This window comes from Anas platyrhynchos, chromosome Z (assembly GCF_047663525.1).
Source record: "Anas platyrhynchos isolate ZD024472 breed Pekin duck chromosome Z, IASCAAS_PekinDuck_T2T, whole genome shotgun sequence".
NCBI classification, from domain to species: domain Eukaryota; kingdom Metazoa; phylum Chordata; class Aves; order Anseriformes; family Anatidae; genus Anas; species Anas platyrhynchos.
Window position 1 is genome coordinate 47538770 of NC_092621.1, and position 21198 is coordinate 47559967.

A 21198-nucleotide genomic window follows, 5' to 3' on the forward strand; every position below is an offset into this window, starting at 1 on the left:
AAAATTCAAATGTGATCCATTCCTGGAATACTATTAGTAATAAACTTGACAACCACTTTTAATATTAACATACCATATTATCCGTTCAGTCACTTGTCAGGTTTAAGACATTCTACACTGGTACACAGCAAAACTTACTTGACTGCAGTCTGGTATGCAGCAAAACTGAAATACCCAGCATAAAAGCTTAGGCTTGAATTCCAAATAATTCAAAACAAAAAATACCTAAGCCTCATCAGAAAAAGCATCTAAAGTCTGTAGTACTGTTCAGATCAGAAGTGCCTTTTTTACTTTTTATTTCTAAGCTTACTTCCTTTCCACTCTTCCCACTTCTCTACCCCAGTGAACACCATGTGGACTTTTGAGCAAATTATGCATTGCACCACGCTTGATGACAGATTCAGTGCCACAACACTGGGATCAAACCATGTCCATTCTGAAGCAAGGAGGACACAATAGTGAAACCAGAAGTACATACACAGACAAAATCTAGAAAGCCCAAGATTTATTATGCATTAGGAAGCTTATTAACTTAAAAACCAAACCATATAGTACAAAAGGTTTGATATCATTGCTTAACATGGAACAAGTTTCAAAATATATATTTTTAAAATTTGTTCAGTCAATACACAATCCTTTTAAAAAACTGTATATCTGTCAGTATCATCATTACATTTATAATACATGATTTACACAGCACCCATCTGGAAAAATTAGAACTCCTTACAAATATCTACATATATTGCATACATATAAAACATTCATAGGAGTATTTCAATAAAGTTGGGTTTAATGGTCCATTTACACTGCAGCAAAATACATATATAAATCTGTATATTTTTCATAAAATGTCTCAAAAAATTAGTATATTTGTAGCCATAACTCCTTTAAAGCTTCTTTTAGAAAGGAAAATTTGATATGAATATATCCATAAGATTCAGCAGGTAAGACAGTGATATAAAGGCTAAATATGATTAATAACCAAACACTAAATAGCAGTTAAGGCAGGGGTGAAAAGAATTAATAGGAAAGATTATTTCATATGGCAGATAAAGTGACAAAATGCAATAAATATACATACTTATTGTTGTAAACTACTCTCACACCCACTGCTTTTCCTGTTTCTGAAGTCAGGAGTGTACACACTTCCAATGCTGCTCATTTTATAAGCAATATTCTATTTATTTATTTTAAAATTGGCAAAACATTAATGCAACCAGTGCTTTCAGATGCCACCTGGATTTGCTTCAACTGTGCAGAACTGATTTCTCTGGAAAGTGGGTTTAAGACTTCAATATGACCTTAATTTATGGGTAGCGACTGCCACATGTGATCATGCACCCTCAGAAGTCATCTCAGTTTTATCAGTGCATTCTGGTAACTACTGGACTTCTTGTTACTAAAAAATGTTTGAGAATGTCTTTGAGAAATAAAGACCTTTTCTGACAGACAGTACTTCAGAAATCAGAAATATATAGATCAGTCCCTCTCATACCATGAGGACTAGATGGGCCATACGTGCAGACAAAAGGCAAAAAAAATGCAAAACAACCTCGGCAGTGATGGCAGAAACTGTTCTGCCTCAAGTCTGATCATTTTGCATATGACTTTGGGAACTAAATATTCAATCTTTGAAAAATATTCACATTTTTGCCCAATATAAGGATTTGACATAGCACTTGCAGTCACATTGAATACAATCACACATAGCTGTGACCTCATAAACTAAACAAGCCCTCTGGCAAGTGTGGTATCAACCCGAAGTACCATAATAATGTGGTCTTCCCTTGCACATGGCTACATTCCTTTTGGAGGTCCACACACATCCTACCAAGCTTGCCAATCTACAATTCAGTGCATTCATTTGTTCCATAGTCTCCTCAGAAGTCAGCCTTCATACACTGCTATCTTGCAGCAATGGTTCAATGTCCTCTTCACTACTTCGGTCTAGGTTGTTGCTCAGAGCACTGCTGATGCTGTTGCTGTGTTTTCTGTTGCTGCTGACTTTGCTGTGTTCAGGAATAAATACGGCGACTAGAAAAGCTAGAAGAACAATACATGCTCCTACCAGGAATGGTGGACCAGGAATGACTGCTCTCTGCAGGGAAATAAGAACAACAAAGAATTCATGAAGTTTAAAGTACACTGACTTCTGTCTTAAGAACGATACCATTAAGACTAGAGATACTAAGAGACATTTACACTGACTATAAACTGTATGCAAACCAGTTCATATGTGCTCTGCAATATGACTTTTGTGCATCTACAACTCTTCACCTGATCTGCACACTGATAAGAAAACCAGAAACATGCGCAAAACAATTGACACGTGGCAGACTTTTACTCTACAAAATTTTATACTGCAAACTTCACATAATTTTAAACTTACTTCTTCCCTGGGATCTACCATTGCGTTTTTTTCAGAAGTCTGATCTGGTGATAATTCATTGAGCTCCACATGAAAGAGAAAGAAAATAAAGCCATACACTGCTGGTCCCAGGCCATTGCACAGACCTCTTATTCCAGTTATTATTCCTTGGACAACACCTAATGAAGAAAAAAAATATATTTTTGTTGTTGTTTTTACAATCAAGAATGTAATACTTAAAGCAAACAGCTCAAAGTGTATTCTTATGGCTGTTTCAAAATAGCACATCCTACAGTTATTTCTACATGCTAACTTCTTAAATACTTTGAAAATAATTTTCTGGATTTAAGTATCATCTATACGACCATAGCTACATGTATGTTATTATACTTGAATTCCACTGGAATCCATTTGAGTTCTTAATTTATGTGCAAGTTTAATTTTCTGCACTGCAGTTATTCTACCCTCATCCAATGAAGGTGGCAAAGGTTAAGTATGGTACTTGCCCAGTTTATTTTCAAGTGAAATTTAAAGTAATTTATCTACATATTAAGGAATGTTATTAGCAAAATATGCACAAACTGTAATAAATGGCTTTCCTTCTTCAGTCTAAAACCAGGATTTCAGTACCAGGTGTGGTACTGAAATTACTTGTGGTGGTAAATTCAACAGTACTACAATAAATTCATAATACTATATTGCTTGCAATTTTAGCCTGAAGTATTTTGAAATGCTGATTAGAAAGCTTCATTTATCAAACTTCCATGGTTATATTTTTGTTCCAAACTCAAAAAGTGATAGAGATGACAGCGTAAAAGGGGCAGTATTTTGACAGTACTAAAGACTAATATGCTACATGGCAGTATTTTTATGATATTAGTTGTCTGCATAATGCTCTCCTTGTGGCAGTAACTTGTAGAACCACAGGAAAGCAAATATGCCAAAAAGAAAGTTAAGTTCTTTCATCATAGGTTGACAAGTAAGTTGAAAAATCTTTGTTGCCACTAGGTGGCAAAACTTCACTCTGGACAGAATTATATGATCAAGCTATTGGCAGTGGTTTCCTCAATGTAAAATGAAAGATCAACATCTTTTAATTAAACTATTAATTTCACAACTTCGGTAGAAAATTGGTCTTTTAAATCTTTTAAATGTCTTTGTTAGAAACAAAAGTTAGAGCAGAGGAGGGGGCAGAATGATCAAAAAGACACATAAAATACTGCCTTACACGCCCTTCAAATCGTAGAAATCTACCTCATAGAACAGTACGTCCTTAGTGCTTCCTATATTAACTGCCCTTACCTAATTTTAAGTTGTTTAAGAGTTAAAGCAAGAATTATACTTATGATTTATATGTACGGGATTATTTAAAAGAGAACACTAAATTCAATTACTGTGTGGCAGCGTTATTCAATTCACTTAAGAGGATTCTTTCTGATTTTTATTCCCATCAATCACAGTCACGTATCATATCTTCCTCATGTTTCTGTTATCTCAGATTATTTAATTAAGTGCCCTTTTCTATTCCCTGAAAATCTGAGTATTATAGGATAAAAGGCAAACTCTTCCATGCAGAATAGATCATTTTCTTGTATAGGTTTATTCTAATTTGGTTTTAATATATGTTTTTAGTTTCTGTTAAAAACATAGTACTATTAAATTAGTACTCACTATCTGAAGTACTGACTAGTATCACTATCTGAGTATTCATTAGTACTATCACTATCTGAAGGTTACTTTAGAAAAAAAAAGAAGGGAAAAACATGGAAGTTATTTTTTGTTGTTGCTTTTGCGGTAATTTTAGGGGAAGCTAGAAGAGAACTAACTGGTTAGACACAAACTATGTATTTTGCACTGCAAATTTGATAAATGCGTGCACCTGCTTCCTCTCTACATGGGTTTGTAGTCTTCTACAGCTGCTACCAGCAAAACTCATTACTCACCAACATATGTAAAAAGTACACCTAGGTGAATATTCTGCTTTCTGAACAGGAACGTCATTCAAAATACTGAAACAAATTCATTCAGTGCTCACCTTGTTGATCTGACTCTGCATTTCGTGAAACCAGAGCACTAATTGCTGGGAATGTAATGCTTGACATGGCTGCTACAGCTCCGGCTGCCCACATCATCCTGTGTTAAGTACACAATCTGAATTAAAAGTGAGAATACCCATGTAATTACTTCCCTGTCACTTTTCTTCCCTCCCTGCTACATCCACGCTGCAAGAAGGGCCACAAGTGCATGCACATTTAAGGCTTAATGCATTTTCAAAAATGCTCTTATTATAATACCTAAACTGTAGTAATTATCTGGTCAGGGCCTTCTGCTTGTTTCTCTCCCATAAATTACTCTGAGCTTGTTGAAATAAAAGAGCATTTAAATCTATGCTAGCTATTACAATGGAGATAAAGGGAGAACAAATGAAGTGCTATACTGGCTTCTTGTCTCCAAAGGCTGTACAAAGTTTTTCATTGAGTTTTCCAGTGAAACAGTGTAACTTGTGGCATTGGGTTTAAACAGCAAGGTTTTGGTAGAAGCGGGGCTGCACGTGTGGCCTTGTGAGAAGAGACTAAGAGTTGAGCCACATTAGGTAAGAGCCAGCCAGCTCCAAAAGGCTCCTGCTGCTGGCCAAAGCTGAGCCCATAACCAAACCTGGTTGTGTCTCTATGACAGCATATTTAAGAAAGGGGAAAAAAAAAAGAAAAAAAAAAAAAGAAAAAAAAGTTATATTGCAGCAGCTGTGAAAAAGGAGTGAGAAAATAGGAGAGAAACAGCCCTGCAGACCCCCAGGTCTCCTTACAGGATGGCAGGATGTTCTCCTGGCTCCAGAGCAGAAGTTCCTCTGTGGCAAGGCCCATGGTAGAGCAGGCTGTACCCCTGCAATACATGGGTGCCACAGTGGAGCCAATCTCCACGCTGCAGACCACAGAGAAGGCCAACAGAGTAAATCTGACCTGTCAGAAGCTGAAGCCCATAGACAGCCCATGCAAGAACTGATTCCTAGCCAGGACTGCATCTCATGGGAGGGACCCCATGCTGGAGCTGGGGAAGAGCATGAGTGGCAGAGACGAAGCATTATGGACTGACTGCAGTGCCCATTCCCCTGTGCTGCTTAGTGGGGAGGAAATAGAAAAAGGTGCATGGTTTCAGGGGTGGGAGGAAAAGATGGGGAAAATGTGTTTTTAGTTCGCTTTTTGTTCTCAGTGTTCTGATCTCTTATTGACAATAAATTACATTAATCTTCCCTGTGCTGAGTACATTTTGCCCATGATACTAACTGGTAAGTGATCTCCCTCTCTTTATCTCACCCAGGAGCTTCTTCATTGCATTTTTCCCCTATTCTACAGGAGAGGAGAAATGAAACAGCACCGTGGTGGTGTTTAGCTACCTACTGTTAGTACACAGTATACACCACTCGCATAATAACTCTCTAGGAAGTGCTCTGATACATTTCATGGCTCTGTTAGCAGGACAAACTTCCTAAGGAAAGAGCTGTTGCAGCTCATCATTTCAATTCACATTACTTAGACACAGTTTCTCTAATAAAAGCAGCTCTAGATAGTTTCTGTGACCATAAACAGTTACAGCAGAAGAACAAAAGAGTAGAAAAAGGTAGAGGCCCAGAAACTGTTTGACAAAATGAATCTATAGAAATTAGTGGAAAGAACATACTACTTATCAGTTTGTGAGTTTAAGAAGTTTCACCCATTTGTGGACATAAAACTCATGGTAAAAGATTACAAAGATTAATTTCTCAAAAGGGCTGTTACTCTCCAATGTACAGTACACACTTGGAAAACTCTATCATTACTATACATGCAAAATACAAACTGAACTTTGGCAGTGTAATGCAAATAATCATGTTTAATTCAGAAAACATTTAAATATCCGTTACAACAGAATTAACTGCAAGGATTTCTTGGAGAGATACTCTTAGTTCTGTATCAGAGATGCACATATGAAAACACACACTTACCAAGACTGAGATCCAAAACCATACCAAGCCAACTGAAGAATTTGAAAGGCAAGACCCAGGAGAACCGTATTTTTGTTCCCTATTGACCTCATCAAGACACTGAGGAACACGGTCTGCAAGAGAAATTGTTCATCCAGAAGTTTAAAAAAAGTCTGATCGCTAAAATGACCTTCCAGCAGCTGAGTTCATTCATACTATTCATGCATGTACTTTCCATTTATGCAAGTCTAAAATGCAGACTACCTTAATATCAAAAGTTGATGCTACTCTTTTTAACTATTACTGTGTTTCTACTTCAGAACATCCGGAAGTGTATGTTTTGCCTTGTCTACATACATAGAAACAGACACTGAAATGTTACTATAAACAGGCTTCCGTTTCTACTCCTAAAATACTGTTTCCTTACAGGCTAGAGAGTTCCACAGAAAAACACTGGTGCCAAGTTAAGATACAGGATGAATTTACCAAGATCAACAAATTCTCAAGAATAAAAGACTGTTGGCTTAGGGGAAAAAAAAAAAAAAAGTCTTTAAGTGAACTTTAGGTGAATTACTACCTGGCTTTACAGTCAAAACTAATATGTAAATCCTATTGATCTTCTGAGTTCACTACACGCACTAAAATTTGGCCAAGCCCTTTTACTACGTTTAATTTCATATTCTGCTTACTCTTTACACCACTTCTTTTCTATTTGCACATAGAAACTAATTCTAAAAGTGGACTGCTGTTTTTCATCTGTTTGAAGAGGCATTACTGCTAAGGGTGAAGGAAAGCCAAATTCATATACAACAGCAATAGACCCATGGCAAGAAGATGACAGTTCTCAGAACGGCATCTCAGAATGGCAAAATCCATACGGACAGCCTCACTCAGTTAAAAGTGCACTTTTCTTTAACGTGAGAAATTCAGCAATGCATCAGTAAAAAGCCACAAAACAGGAACCAGAAGGATTGCAGAGCACAGCATGCTTCCTCTTTCATATACATCTTACTGACACTAGTTTTCTTATGTGTCCCCATTCTTAGATGCAAATACTTTGAAAGTTAAACAACAAGAATATGATAGTGCCATGGCTATGTTATCAGTTCTTTCTTAGGACAACCAGCATGCCATTTCAAATCAGTATTTATGAAGCAAAGCTTATTTCAATAATCTGCATTCTTGAAAGAGTTATAAAAAAAAAAAAAAAAAAAAAAAGAACAGTGGAATTTCCTCCTTCTAATATTGAAAATTATGAAGCCAAATGGCAGCCATTTTTAGCAAAATACCAAAGTATACTAAAGTATTAGTAAAGTTTTAGTAAAAATGCTGGTCTGAATAAAGTATGATTAGCAAATGTGAGTGCACATAAAAGCATCAAAACACAGCAAGGGTTAAAATAATGACTTGTACTGATAATCAAGGACAACTGACATCAGTGGAACCAGTAAACACCAAGAAATGTGTTGTTTACAGCAAAATAAGAGTTCCACTCTGCAAAGGATGGCAACAAGGTTACAGCATATTACATGTGCCATTCACCTCTGTTGTCACAACAGGAAGGCAAACTATAGCCATAAAGACACACAAATGAGGAAATACACCATTGGCAACAAGATTTACATGGATAAAGGAAAGAGACAAAATATCTCACTGAAACACTTGTTTGCTTACTATAAAGTATAAAAGACCTCCAATAAACAGCTCACTGTTGCCAGTTAAGAGATAGAAAGAAATAGACCAAAGTCTCAAAATTCCTCAACCTCCACATTGAGCCTAAATAACCACATACATATGTCAATACACGCATGTTCTTGTACGAGTTAGATAGCATGAGCCAACTGAACAGGTACAAGTAGGATGACTTGCTTAAAACAAATACCTTATTTTCCTTTCAGAAGGTCTTGCATTAACAATTGTTAATGCAATTTCTTGCATCATTTTGATCATTTCAAGCCAGCATTTCAGTACATTTACTGATTCACTTTTAGTTTCATTTCCAGTATTTCTGAAGAAAGGGTATTTAAAGAGATATTTACACAATCTACATGAATGTAACCTTTACTGACTGTAAGATATATTGATGTTCTAGAGTACTTAAGTATATAGACAAACTTAATAGTCAGAAGAGTGTTCCCCAGCATCACGTTTTGTACTACTCAACAAAACACTAAAAACAATAAAGCTTACCTGAGCTATTATTGACAGGATGCCTACCACTGCTATAAATGCTGCAATGCTAGCAGATCCAAAACCAATAATCTAAAGAGAAGCAGAAAATGCATAAAAGAAATGCCAAACAATCCAGAAATATCAGTAGCAAAAAAGTAACTTCTCAGAAGAAAATATTGATCCCTGCTTGTAACATGAATTCATACAGGAAGCGTTCATGTTAAAGAATAACTGCTTGCAAAGAAATGCAAACAAGAAAAAAAAAAGTGGGCCTTAGAAAAAGGAGTCAGAGAAAGTCAGAAAGTCATACATCTATAGAAAGAAGTTCTCTATGACCTCCCACAGACACAATAGTTCTTCAACAGGCAGGACCCCACCTCGAGACATGCAAAATGTCACATTCAGTGGGAACAAAGGTCTGCTTTACTTTATTATACACATGCTTAAACTATGGCTGGGATTACGCATCAGAACTCAAGCTTCCAGTATCATTCAATTTTTGATTTAGCAAAGTATCCCACCTTTACTCCTTCAAGATGTATTTTGACAAAAATCAGTTTCCTAAGGAAAGCCTTCAACAAGAAATAGGTCTTATGCGATTCCTATTTAAACATACTTAGTAAGATGTGAAGTGACTAACATTTACCTGTCGCAAATACAGAAAAAAACTAGAATACTGGCCAGCCTCAGGCAGATAGGAGAGAAACACTGTAATGCAGATCGGGAGAACAGCAGAATCTTTTCTAACCTTCTTCAGAGACTGGAAGAAAAAGCAAATAAAACAAGTATTAGAACATGAAGTCTAATGAAAGACTAAGGAAAGTAGATGTCACATTCACTTTTTGCAATCCATTTTTGTTCACGTATACTAGTCCAAAAATCATACAAGGAAATAATTAAGCTGAAGTTTGAAGCTTATATAAGGTGCTTTGCACCAGAGTTTTATTCCAAAATTTTCTATCTGATTTTTGAAGCTATAGTTCTATGTCAAATTGCAAGTACTCACTGAAAACATGATATAACACTTACGGAAATACATTGCATCTAACTTATTGTTCCCTTCTCCCAAGCACTAAGTGATAAAAACAAGAGGAAGCGATCTTAAGTAGTGCCAGGGGAGCTTTATAGGATATCCAGGGCTGGATATTAGGAAAAATTTCTTCACTCAAAGGGTTGTGAAGTATTGGAACAGGCTGCCCAGGGAAGTAGTTGAATCACCATCCCTGGAGGTCTTCAAAGAACTTGTAGTGCTTCATGACAGTTTAATGGTGGGCTTGGCAGTGCTAGGTTAAAGGTTGGGCTAAATGATCTAAGAGGTCTTTTCCAACCTATATGATTCAATGATTCATCTCCATAATAATCTGTTCTGAAAGATGCTAGCAAATATTACAACCTCATTACAACTGTTTCTCTTGCCGAATTATGAGAATATTTTTCCTTCTACATTTCTTACACCTGTTATGCATATGATTTATATTAAGTAACAAATACATTGTAGAAAAACTATTCTTCAACTGCATTATTTCAAGCACATCACTCATCTTTCAACATTCACAAGTTCCCAGCAAGATAATTTCATTAAGGTTATTCTCTCCTCACTTAGATATCAAGGTGTAATACAATATCAGCTCAGTAAGTGTGAATAGATGAACAAGTCAGCAGGAAGACTGCATTACATGTTTTAACCCTTCGGTATATGGCTATATGAAAAAAAAAAATCTTAATAAATTCATTCTACGCTAAAAAATTATAATATAACCAAAACTGCAAATCAATGGCGAGGAGATTTTGCAAAAACAAGCACTAAACAAACAAACAAACAAACCTAAATAAAGCACAAAGCATAAAATGAATTTGAAAAAATCTTACAGTATCAGATTTTGTGATCTGTAGCTGCGTAAGAGTTTAGCATTTCTCTTGCCATAGAAAAGAGTGAGCTGGTAAGAGAGGTAACGCATTTTCCTTTGAAGTTCACGTCAAACATTTTCAATTCAAGAAGCATTTAATCCACAAAGTTTAGTTTATTTGGTTGATATTTTTTTTTAATGTAGCTAGATCTTTTTGTGCATGAGCAGAGAACAGAGACTACCATGTTGAGACTACACATGACTAACAGTCAAGTTACCAGTACGATTAAAGATTCCTAAAGCTTACAAAACATAATTCATTAAATTATTTATTGAAGTACATCTTACTGCAAAAGGGTCTGCTTGTTCCCATGATATTGCAGCTCCCCATGAAGCAGGTCTCATTTTTTCTGGCAGGGATTCTGGTACAACTAGCAGGATGAAACAGATGTCTATAACAGCCACCAGTGTGGCCACTATTACAACAAGGTTATCTCCATAGCTGGCAGAGAGGTATGCTCCGATGGCAGGACTAGTTACCAAACTTGCTGCAAAGGTGGCAGATACCTATGTACAAGAACAGTTTACAAACTTGTTTAAGTAGTTATTCTGCCACTGTAGAATAATACCCAAATTCGAACCAATATCCCTCACCCCAGAGCACAGTTCTAAGGAAAAAAAAAGAAGTCAAAATTTAAGTCAAAAATTACTATGACAGTGAATATAGGCCCTAATAAAAAGTCTCCATCCTCCTCCACAGCCCACCATACAGAACATATGCATTCAAAGTCCAACTTTGACTGAAGCAAGGAAGGGAGCTCTTACTTTGAGTTTGAATAAATGGATTTTATTTTCTAAATATGAGAAATTTGATGAGCTTTCACTAAAAAGTTGTCAGCATGTTTAATGCCTGTCTAACTCAACTTGAGCCTCACCAATCTGGGTGAAAGAGATTGTAAAAAAAAAAAAAAGCATGTAGTGCTTTTGTTAAAAGTACGTAGGTACAACTGTACCACTGGACAGCACAGCAAACTATAATTAGTTCTAACAACAAATTCAACAGCTGTATTGCTTCAAATTACATTGTAAAGACATGCAGCTACTAACGAATCTTTCTACATTCATATACAGTGGAAAACAATAAAAAAAATCACAGCACTGTAGTTAAATTTCACTACTAAGATCACCAGAAAAGTGTATTAAAAAGCTAGATTTTTTATTTACCACTGTTTTCCAGCCTCCAAACCAAAAACACACTGCATGTCTATTCTGTAGAATAGTTAACACCAGAAGCTAGTTTAGCTTTATGACTAGCTAAAAAAAAAAAAGTCCTAAGAAAAAGCTGTAACAAAATGACTACAAGTAGGTGTTTCCTCATGGAAACAATTGCACTTCAGTCTAATACTTTATAGAATTTCAGATTTTCTTTCGCTTTACAGGCAGGCAAATGGATGCTTCAAATACACTTATGTCCCCTTACAGATAGGAAAAAAAAACAGGTGATAATGAATTCCAGAACTTTTAATCTCATTTTGTGTTCTTCTACAAAAAATATACACCAGTTCAAGAGAACTAAATCATTTATCTTCTCAAAATTGAACCTTTTTAAGGACAAAAACAAAGGGAAACCTTATTGTACAATGTACAATACTGCCAAGAATCAATGTATTAGTATCTGTATGGTGAAAACAGATGCAGGGATAAATGAAGGGATAACTGAAGTTAAAAGGCTAAGGATATCCACATACTAGACCACCAGCTGAACAAAATCTAAATACAGATATTCAGAAGAACAAACTAACCAGGAATTATATTATTTCTGGAAAGGCTAGTGTGTACAAAGAGAACTATACCCCTCTTCCCTTGCTAATTAAAAAAGCCTATCAGTAAGTTACTAAATAGTCTCCATTATGAATTTTCACCCTCCCACACTATTTTGACTGTAAAAAAAGCCCTTCTATATTACAAAGAAATCACATACAAGTACAAGTGGGGGAGAGATATTTTAAAACCAGCACTAAACGACTTGCACTGGCATCAGTATTTCTTATCCTGCCTGCAAAACCTAAAAGATATTTTGTTCCACAAGCCCTACATGCAAGTAAATGTGTTAAATTCTGAGCACAGAGCATCCTGTGAAGCAGTAAAAAAAGTCTAAATTAGACTTCCCACATTCTAACAATATGTCTTGATGCACGGTTCATTCCTTTCTCTATTAACTTTATTACTTAAAGTTAAAAGACACTGCACCAAAACACAAACTCAATACAAAGGTTATAATCTGACCTTTTTTTTCCCCAAGTTTAGTGTATCTTACCCGTCCATAGGCTGTAATTCTTTCATGTTCTTGTGTTACATCAGCTACATAGGCAAATATTACAGAAAAGGTAACAGAAAAGATTCCAGATACTGAAATCATAGCGAAGTACCACCTAATGATTTAAAAACAACAATTAGAAAGTTTAAGCTTTAGCTTTTCTCTTCAAGTGAGATTGTATCTTGGTTATGAAAAGCAATCATCCAAAACTAACTACTTAGAGCTTTACAGGAGATGAATAAAAACAGGACTGTGAAGTTTGACTTAAATATTGGAAAACAGTATTTTAATTTTTGATATCCTAATATTTACTTTACAGCAAATAAAAGAAACAGCCTTTTCCAGTCATGATACCTATACATTTCCACATTCTCAAAATTAAGAATGCTTAAATTATGAAAATGCTTAAATTATGAAAAATGAATTATCTTAGAACTCAGTTTTTCAATCAGTTATCATATGTAAAGCTTTGTACATAGCTTTGTTCAGAGTTTTGCTTTCAAAGTCCTTTCACTGAGATAAATTTCACAAGAAGTACAAATTAAACTGAAACCAAGTCTTTTCCACTCAGTTACAACTTCCAAGTTTCCTAACCAAACTTAAGGGATCTGGTTTGTGGCAATTAGAATTTACTGACCACAGAAAAGTGTAAGTTTCCCTTAGCTTTAGAACTGACCACAGAAAAGTAAGTTTCCCTTAGCTTTAGAAATGTTTATTACATCATCTTGTGCGTCCTTCAGGGGATAAAATACAGTTAAATTTAAAAATGAATTAAGGTTATCAAACTGTTTCAGAAGTTTTAGTTATGCAAATACAGTAACCTAAAACACTTTCTGTAAGTTCTACATTTAAGATCCACAGTTTTAGCACCCTTTAAACAAAAACAGCTCCACAATAACGTAATTGTGTCTTCAAAGAGAAGTGGCTTCATTCTTGCCTTACTGTCCTCATCCCACTTTCCCAAACTACTCCTGTGATTGAATTTATACTATACTAAAATATAATATCCCTCTTACTGTACGTATCACTTACCACGGACTTATTCGCATTAATGGAATTGGGGCACAGGTGAAGAAAACAGTAAGAAGAAGAAAAGACTTTCTTCCCCATGCATCTGATAGAGCACCTATTAGTGGAGCACTGAGAAAGGACAAAAAACCCTGTAATAGAAGAAAAATAATTGATGATTACATTTGCATTTCACTTTAACCAAAATATAAAAAAAATTCAGCCTAATTGGCAATATGATTTGAAATTAAATGCAAAAAGGCAATTGAAATTGTATACAATTTCTTCTGCAGTCTACTTTTCTGTGATTTAGATGTTTTATGTTTCAAATTCACTGAACTTAAATGGACTGGGGAAAAAAAGAGGCATAACATTTCTCATGCTCAATTTGATTCTATATAGTGGTAACACAGATAGTAAAAGCTTCTTAAAACATCCAAAACCTACAGTCAAGTTTCACGAAGGGGACCTTCTTAGCTTCTATCACAAGACTTCTTAGTGCTAGAACACAAAATTCCCTCTAACTTGGACTTGAACATCCTAAGGGAAACCTCCAGGTAATTTAACTGTTCTCTGAAACAAACCAAACTGAGCTGTGAAAATGGAGGGATGCTTATGGCTTCATACAATTTATTGTGCATGGGATATTGGTACTTTGAAACAACTATGAGGCTCATTTAAGCAAGGCTGACAACCTGAGACAATGGAACACCATAATGATGGTTCAGTGATATATGACAGATTACAAATACAAGTTGTTATGGAAAAAACTAAGGATCATATACTGGGTGTTTTAAAATCTTGAATATCTACTACATGCAACTGGAGAGCAGACAATAAGGAAAATGGGATATAGAAAATACTTGTATGTAACCCCATTTTCTCTATTGCATTAATCAAGAGTTACCACATTTGGACAACAAAACATTTCATAAAATCTTAGAATCGAGGCCTCAGATCTGTTTTGTATAACATAGAAGAATTATAGTAAGCAAAGTTTTTTATGTATTTGACTCTGCAAAACCCTCAGAAGTGACACCTTCCTCCTAATTAATCAATCCAACTCTGCCATAAACACAAACATCATTAAATACATGGTTTTGTAAACACCATGTTACTCTGAAAGACTATTCCAGTTAACTTTATATTTAAATTCCAGAGTTTAACTAATGATGTTCCATTTCAACATGTGCATGTAGGCTACTGTTTTAAGAAATCATTATGCCCAGTCCTCATGAACTTCTCAGATTCCTATAATTTCAGTAAGTAAATTGCTACAAAAGTTACAAAGCCAGACCATCAAAACCCAGCAAATTTAGATGTCTTGTTCAGTTAAAATTAATGTTTTTGCTCCCTGCAGATTTTGGTAAAATGCAAATATGTTTTGCCAACTAACATCCAGAACACTTTTAATGTTTCATAAACATTTTGAAGAAAATTATCAGACACCGTAGTCCAAGTTCACTCTAGTCTATCTTCCATTTTATTATACCTGTTACAGCAATACATACATTTACACCATGAGATTTATGCACTTTTCTGCTGATATGCTCTGTAATAGGAATCCTCAGCTTGCTTCTTTTAAATTATGTTCCTCATTACATTACACTTTTTACAATGTAAGAGATGAAAGAAAACATTAGGAGTAACAAGAACTTTGCTTTGCTAAGAAGTAACTTTAATAAAGTTAAAACAAAGTTATTTTTTTCAGTTTGAAACATCCCTACATTCATAGTGCATGGTTTTCTGCCATTCACCATGTGAGATAGCAAGTTATTCCTAAAGATATCATGCTGTTACAATTTGTTACAGAACACAAAGCTAAATAGTTTTTATCTATCATAAATCATCTTAATGATAAGTGCTTTGAAGTCTCTTTTTAAGATGATTAGCAAAGAGTCTTTCAAGTTTTAGTTATGCCACAGAACTTTTTACAAACTTTTTTTGTGACAACAATCTAGCACAACCACCACTGGAATGCAATGGTCTCAGACATAAGCCATGAGCTATCCTGTATCTTTTGACCATCACAGAGCACTCAAAATTTAACTCAAGAAAGACAAGCTTGGGAGGGAGGTCGGGAGGAGGAGGTTAAGAGAAACAAAACAAAACAAAAAAATAGCTTTTATACTGCATCTTAAACAAAATCTCAGTGGTTAAGTACTTCATTTTTTTAAATCTCGGTGTAATCATTGGAGCTACATTGACTTGCTTTTGCTATATTTCATCTAACATTAAGAAGCAGACATTAAAAACCTAACTGCATTCTTAGAAGGATCCTTAACAAGATTACAATACTACAACTGGTACGTTCAAATAAGGCATCTAAACTTCAAGATGTATTCTACTTGTTTCAAGATATTAACATGTAGCTGTAAATCTTGAATCAAGACAAGAAAACAACTACAACAATGGAAAATCAGTTTAAGAACTAATTATATGCTCACTGTGCAAGATGTTCTTATGTAGAACGCAGGGAAGACTCATTACAATAGAGGAAGATAAATATTTAAATGAGTTTTTAAACAATCCTACCTTAACACCTTGAACAAGACCATTCATTAAAAACGTATGATGGGTAAATGTTTCGTGTAAAACCTAAAGGAGAAAAATCAAACAAACAAACAAACAAAAAAAAGTATTTGAATTATGAGAGAAAGGAGAAAATTGCTTCAAGGTTTAATCTGGATTTGTAAAACAGAACAGCTACAGTGAGACTTGTTAAAAAATGTATCTTACCCCAGAACTATACTCCTACCTACCTACCTTCATGGGAAAATATTGACAAGGTTTTCCAAGAATACACTGGCATAATTTTTTCTCTTGAAGTAGACTGTAGAGTACAGTACAGCATAAATGTTTTGATTTGGGGAACTCTGCTCAGAAGAGGGGTTGACACGAGAAAAAACATCTCCATGTGGTACCCATAGAATTCTGACAGATAACTTCTTCAAAAATTTATTTCTATCACCGTTACTAATTAGAAGTAAAAATGAACTTTGACACATTCTTTCAAGTAAAACAGAGCTATTTATATAGTGCCTTCTTGGGCAATTGTGAATATTGTTTCCAAATTGCATGTACCCTTTGACTCCACCTCTCCCTGTCCCCCTGCAATTACGCATATTACCCAGTCCATGCAAAGTAATTACCACAGCCCTAAGAGTGATTTTGTGACAGAAAAAAAAAAGAAAGGAAGAAAGCACAGATCCCAACTTACTGTCATGAGCACAAAATGCAGATACTGAATAGTCATACAGCTACAAACACAATGAACAAATAGATGCATATAAATACTAGCAACAGATCTGAGTGCTTTATGCATTCTTTAACTATGGTTGTGAATTAATTTGAGGTGCTTTAAAGGCAGCTTCAATTCAAGGGCAAGCACGTTAATCTATACTAAACAGATTTGCCATAATTATGGAAGAGTTAAAAACCCTCACATGTGCTACTGTGTGAATTTGAAAAGTTACTGCAAAAAACATAGTGCATACACACATGCACATTTCAAATTCATTTCCTGTTTTTATCTATAAATGATTTTTTTTTTTAATTTATAGGCCATAGCATCAATAACTACAAAATTTACATGTATATCAAGAAAACCACTAGCCTGAAAAAAAACACACTACTTTAGTGTCACTGAGAAACACCAACACTATTTTTCAAGGATAACCAGCTTTCTCAACCATAGGTTTCACAGATTTAACAAAGGCAGCTGTTCCCACATTAAACAGTGGTCAGATAATTCTGTTTTAATACCCCTTTTTCTTTCTGGTATCATCTTCTGTTTAGGTATTCAAAACAGATTTTTTAACCCGTTTTCCTGTTGATGCAAATGGAGAAAAAACAGTCATGGTTCAAGGTAGAGATCTAGAAAGCCACTCTAGAAAGCAGATGTCTTCTTTTAAAAAAAATAAAAAAAACTGGGGGGAGGAGGAAGAGTAGGCCACAAGAGAGATAAAAAAAAAAAAAAAAAAAAAAAAAGAAAGAAGAGAAGGATAGAGTGGAAGAGGGAAAGAGAAAAAGCCAGGAAACTCACTGAGTCAAATCTACTTTTCTGTAAAGTACTTCCCAGTATTTTTGCTAGGGTGTAACCACTGGTGTTATTGCTTCTAGCTTTTGAAATTATTTTATGTTATTTTATAGAAAAGAGAAATATAAACCTACAAACTTGAAGGGAGGAGTTCCTTACTCAAGTTCTACTGCTACTAATACCAATATACAAAATAAAAGATTATACTAAGGATAGTGTATGGCATTAAGAGATTAATGTGATTATGGTGATTTACTAACATAAGACTACAAGTCCAAATACAAGAGTACTGCACATAAGCTTTGGGCATTCTGTGAGCAGAATATTCTTCACATGTTTTATAAACAACAAAAGATCTGAAGTGTTTAAGTATAGTATCATGTAACAAACAGTACGGCTTCACTGAAAAAACAGATATCAAAGTGAAATACAATCTAAAGCACATTTACTAAATTTAAGTGATCTCAGCTAAAGTGCAGCAATTTAATGTAATAAAGTATAAGACGTCATTTTAATCTGACTACACAGTGAGAATGTGGTTGCATACTGATTCTCCAAGTCAAAAAAATAAAAAAATAAGAGTGATCACGAGATTTGATCACCAGGCCAGATATTTCCATTTCTGTCCTTTTCTTCATTCCAGACAAACCTGCCTGAGCAAGACCAGCAAGCTGCCCATTCAAAAGTTGGATCTTGCTTACAAGAAGGTTCTACACGGCCTCCAGTACTATTCAACAGTACTACTGATCAGCAAGCTCCTCTGTATCATACGTGCATAGAGTATCAAGTGAGATTTGAAATGGTTTAAATCAAATGGCAGCCTATCAGTGAGTGATATGCTGATTAAAAATAAAAAGATCAGTAAGAATACAGAACTGTGGTTTTGAACACAGAGGAAAAGTTACTATTTGTACATTATCCCTTTAAACAAGAAGTGCCACACTAGAGCAACTTGAAGTTGAGCACTTTTGGTTAAAAAGCAATGGAAAAAAAAAAAAAAAAAAAAAAAAAGACCACCTATTAAATTTCTCCGTATTTTCATACTGGCAAGACAGGACAGCAATTTAGTGAGACACCTGCTTTATGAAAATCTGTTTATACGAACATTTTTATTAATAAACTATATTTTTAAAAATCAGTACATTATTTCCTTTTAAAAGTGATACAGTCAATTTGGAGATTGGAGAAGTAGAAAACAGTTAATAACAAGGTCTTCAAATCCAACAAAACTCTCATGGTCACGTATTCAAATTGTTCTCTGGTATTATCTGATAAAAAAAATTGACTAAGAGACTTTTGTTTCTCTTAGGCAGGCCCGTTTTCAATGAATAAATAAGATCCACATCTTCAGATAAAAGGCTTCATATCCTATTACTGCTCTGGTAAAACACTCAATTATCCATTCAATCTAGAAAATTTATCTATTCAGCTGCATTCCAGAACAATTTGAATATGTTTTTAAATCTACTTATTATATAAAAGCCTTTACATTTTACTCCAAGTTACTTACTGGTACAACAACCAACCACAATAGAATACAAAGATAACTATGAGATGTATAGTTTATTCAATTGTTGTGACTGGCAGATCAATTGAACTATGAAGTCATTATAAAAGCCAAAATCTCCACAGAGAGCCTTTCGTCAGTCCCCTGAGTTACTCCAAAAGGAAAACAAAAACTACTTAATAGTACCTAGAATTACAAAGATTTACACAAAGAGTGTAGTACTGTATTGTACTAATATATTTTGACTGTCTTTTAATCTTGCTACATCTCAACTGTAGTGTAACACTGTTCTATGATGAAGAATGTTCAGACTCCTGAAATTCAGTTAACAGGGTAAGCTGGAAGTGTAAAACAAATTAAAAGCATGACCCCTAGGAATTAACAAATTAATTTTTGTTATTACTTCCAAGAAGCTGATCAGTGGTACTTACTGTTAACATTGGAGTTGTCAAGAGGCCCCAGGCAAAGAATTCTAGAAAGATGACCACCACAGCATGGTATACACTTGGCCGACCAATGCCTTGTTGCTAGAAAAATAAAAAAATACAGAGTTTGTACACATCCAGCTCATTACATGTTCAAAGGTATCTTGCAAATGTATTTTGAGTATAACTAGCATTCAGGATGACCTACTACCAAACCCTTGGGAACAACAGTAAGCTGAAGAAGGGTGGAGAAAAATCATTACAAAATGACTAACGATGTCCAAGGAAGTTCAAAAAGTTTGCTCCCTCAAACTGTTGCTGACAAAAGAAAATTATTTTCTCATTCTGACATTGTCTTGAGCTGCTCTCACTTCCAGTGTGCCTTTAGGACTCCTTCCTCTACACCAATATTCCCAACCCTTCTACAATAGTGCAACAAACTAACTCCCCCGATATCTACAAAAGCAGCAAGCAAACAAATAAGTTTTACAAAGATTGCATTACTGTTAGACCTAAAGTATGACAACAAGCATAACCAGAAGAGCACCTGTTTTTGCACTTGAAACTGTCAAAGAACAGATTGCTCTTGTAGTCTATAAAACTACTTTCTGATGACAAATGATCGATTAATTTCACTCTTTGGAGTGCCCGCAGACTAGACATCCAGGAGCTGGTTAATACGTAGCCCCGGGCTTAACCATCACGAGCACCTGCCATGGCAGTTTTAACAGGAAACTGTGAAGACCCCAGGACTGGATCCCCACACAAGAATCCAGAAGCTTTTTCTTTGGACAAACTGGACAGAACCCTTGGGTAAAGCAGAATTATCAAGAATTGTTCCTGTCTTTCATTTCTATGTCCCTTGCCATAATAACTGTTCACTAAGTTTCTGGGTTCTATAATTACTTTTTCTTTTTACCCTAACACGTGTCCTGTAATAGATTGTTTTTCAGTGCTTCCAGCCAATCCAAAGTCACAAAACTCCCTTGGGACTGGTATTTCTTAGAACAGAGCAGTACAGTGCTCTTATCTAATACTAAAATTACTGAAGAAACCCCTATAGCCAGGACAGTCTAATTGTTTGTATCTCTAATAATTTTTAAATCTATCAGATTTTATCAAGCTCTGTTGTCACAAAGTAAAACAGATAGTATTCTTTCTACTTGGTAAGATTCAAAGCATATTTCTACACTACAGCATATTTCATAGCTTGAAGTTTTGAAGAAAAGCATTGTCTTTCATCTATGATATGATCATATTATTTCCAATTAGAAAGATTATCTTCAGGAAGCTTATAACTTTCAAGCATTATTAACATTTCTCTGTAGATTTCCACAGTTTTCAATTTCCAAATTGCGAAGATTTCAAGGGATTACGACAAAAAAAAAAAAATCTCATGTAAGAAGCCTGCAAGTACTTCTATATAACCTAATAGGATAATAATTTTAAGAATATGCTTAATTTGTGTGTTTTTTTTTGTTTTGTTTTGTTTGGCCAAAAATCAGTAAGAGTATCAGTAAGAATAGGGCTTGTTTAAAACAGATCACACTGAAGTCT

The 21198-nt window shown here is 35.0% G+C and overlaps 1 protein-coding gene across 1 annotated transcript in view; it reads right to left on the reverse strand.

The window, feature by feature from the left end:
• Positions 1–488: 488 nt before the first annotated feature.
• Positions 489–21198, reverse strand: part of MFSD14B (major facilitator superfamily domain containing 14B) — a 31461-nt gene continuing 10751 nt past the window's right edge. Inside the window, exons 2-12 of the mRNA XM_038170553.2 lie at positions 19648–19743; positions 16206–16268; positions 13695–13822; positions 12663–12777; positions 10694–10912; positions 9145–9258; positions 8517–8588; positions 6348–6460; positions 4404–4501; positions 2390–2547; positions 489–2098 (exon numbers count right to left, since the gene is read on the reverse strand). Of these exons, the coding sequence (XP_038026481.1) occupies positions 1895–2098; positions 2390–2547; positions 4404–4501; positions 6348–6460; positions 8517–8588; positions 9145–9258; positions 10694–10912; positions 12663–12777; positions 13695–13822; positions 16206–16268; positions 19648–19743 (1380 nt within the window). The 3' untranslated portion in view covers positions 489–1894. The remainder of the gene's footprint in view (positions 2099–2389; positions 2548–4403; positions 4502–6347; positions 6461–8516; positions 8589–9144; positions 9259–10693; positions 10913–12662; positions 12778–13694; positions 13823–16205; positions 16269–19647; positions 19744–21198) is intronic.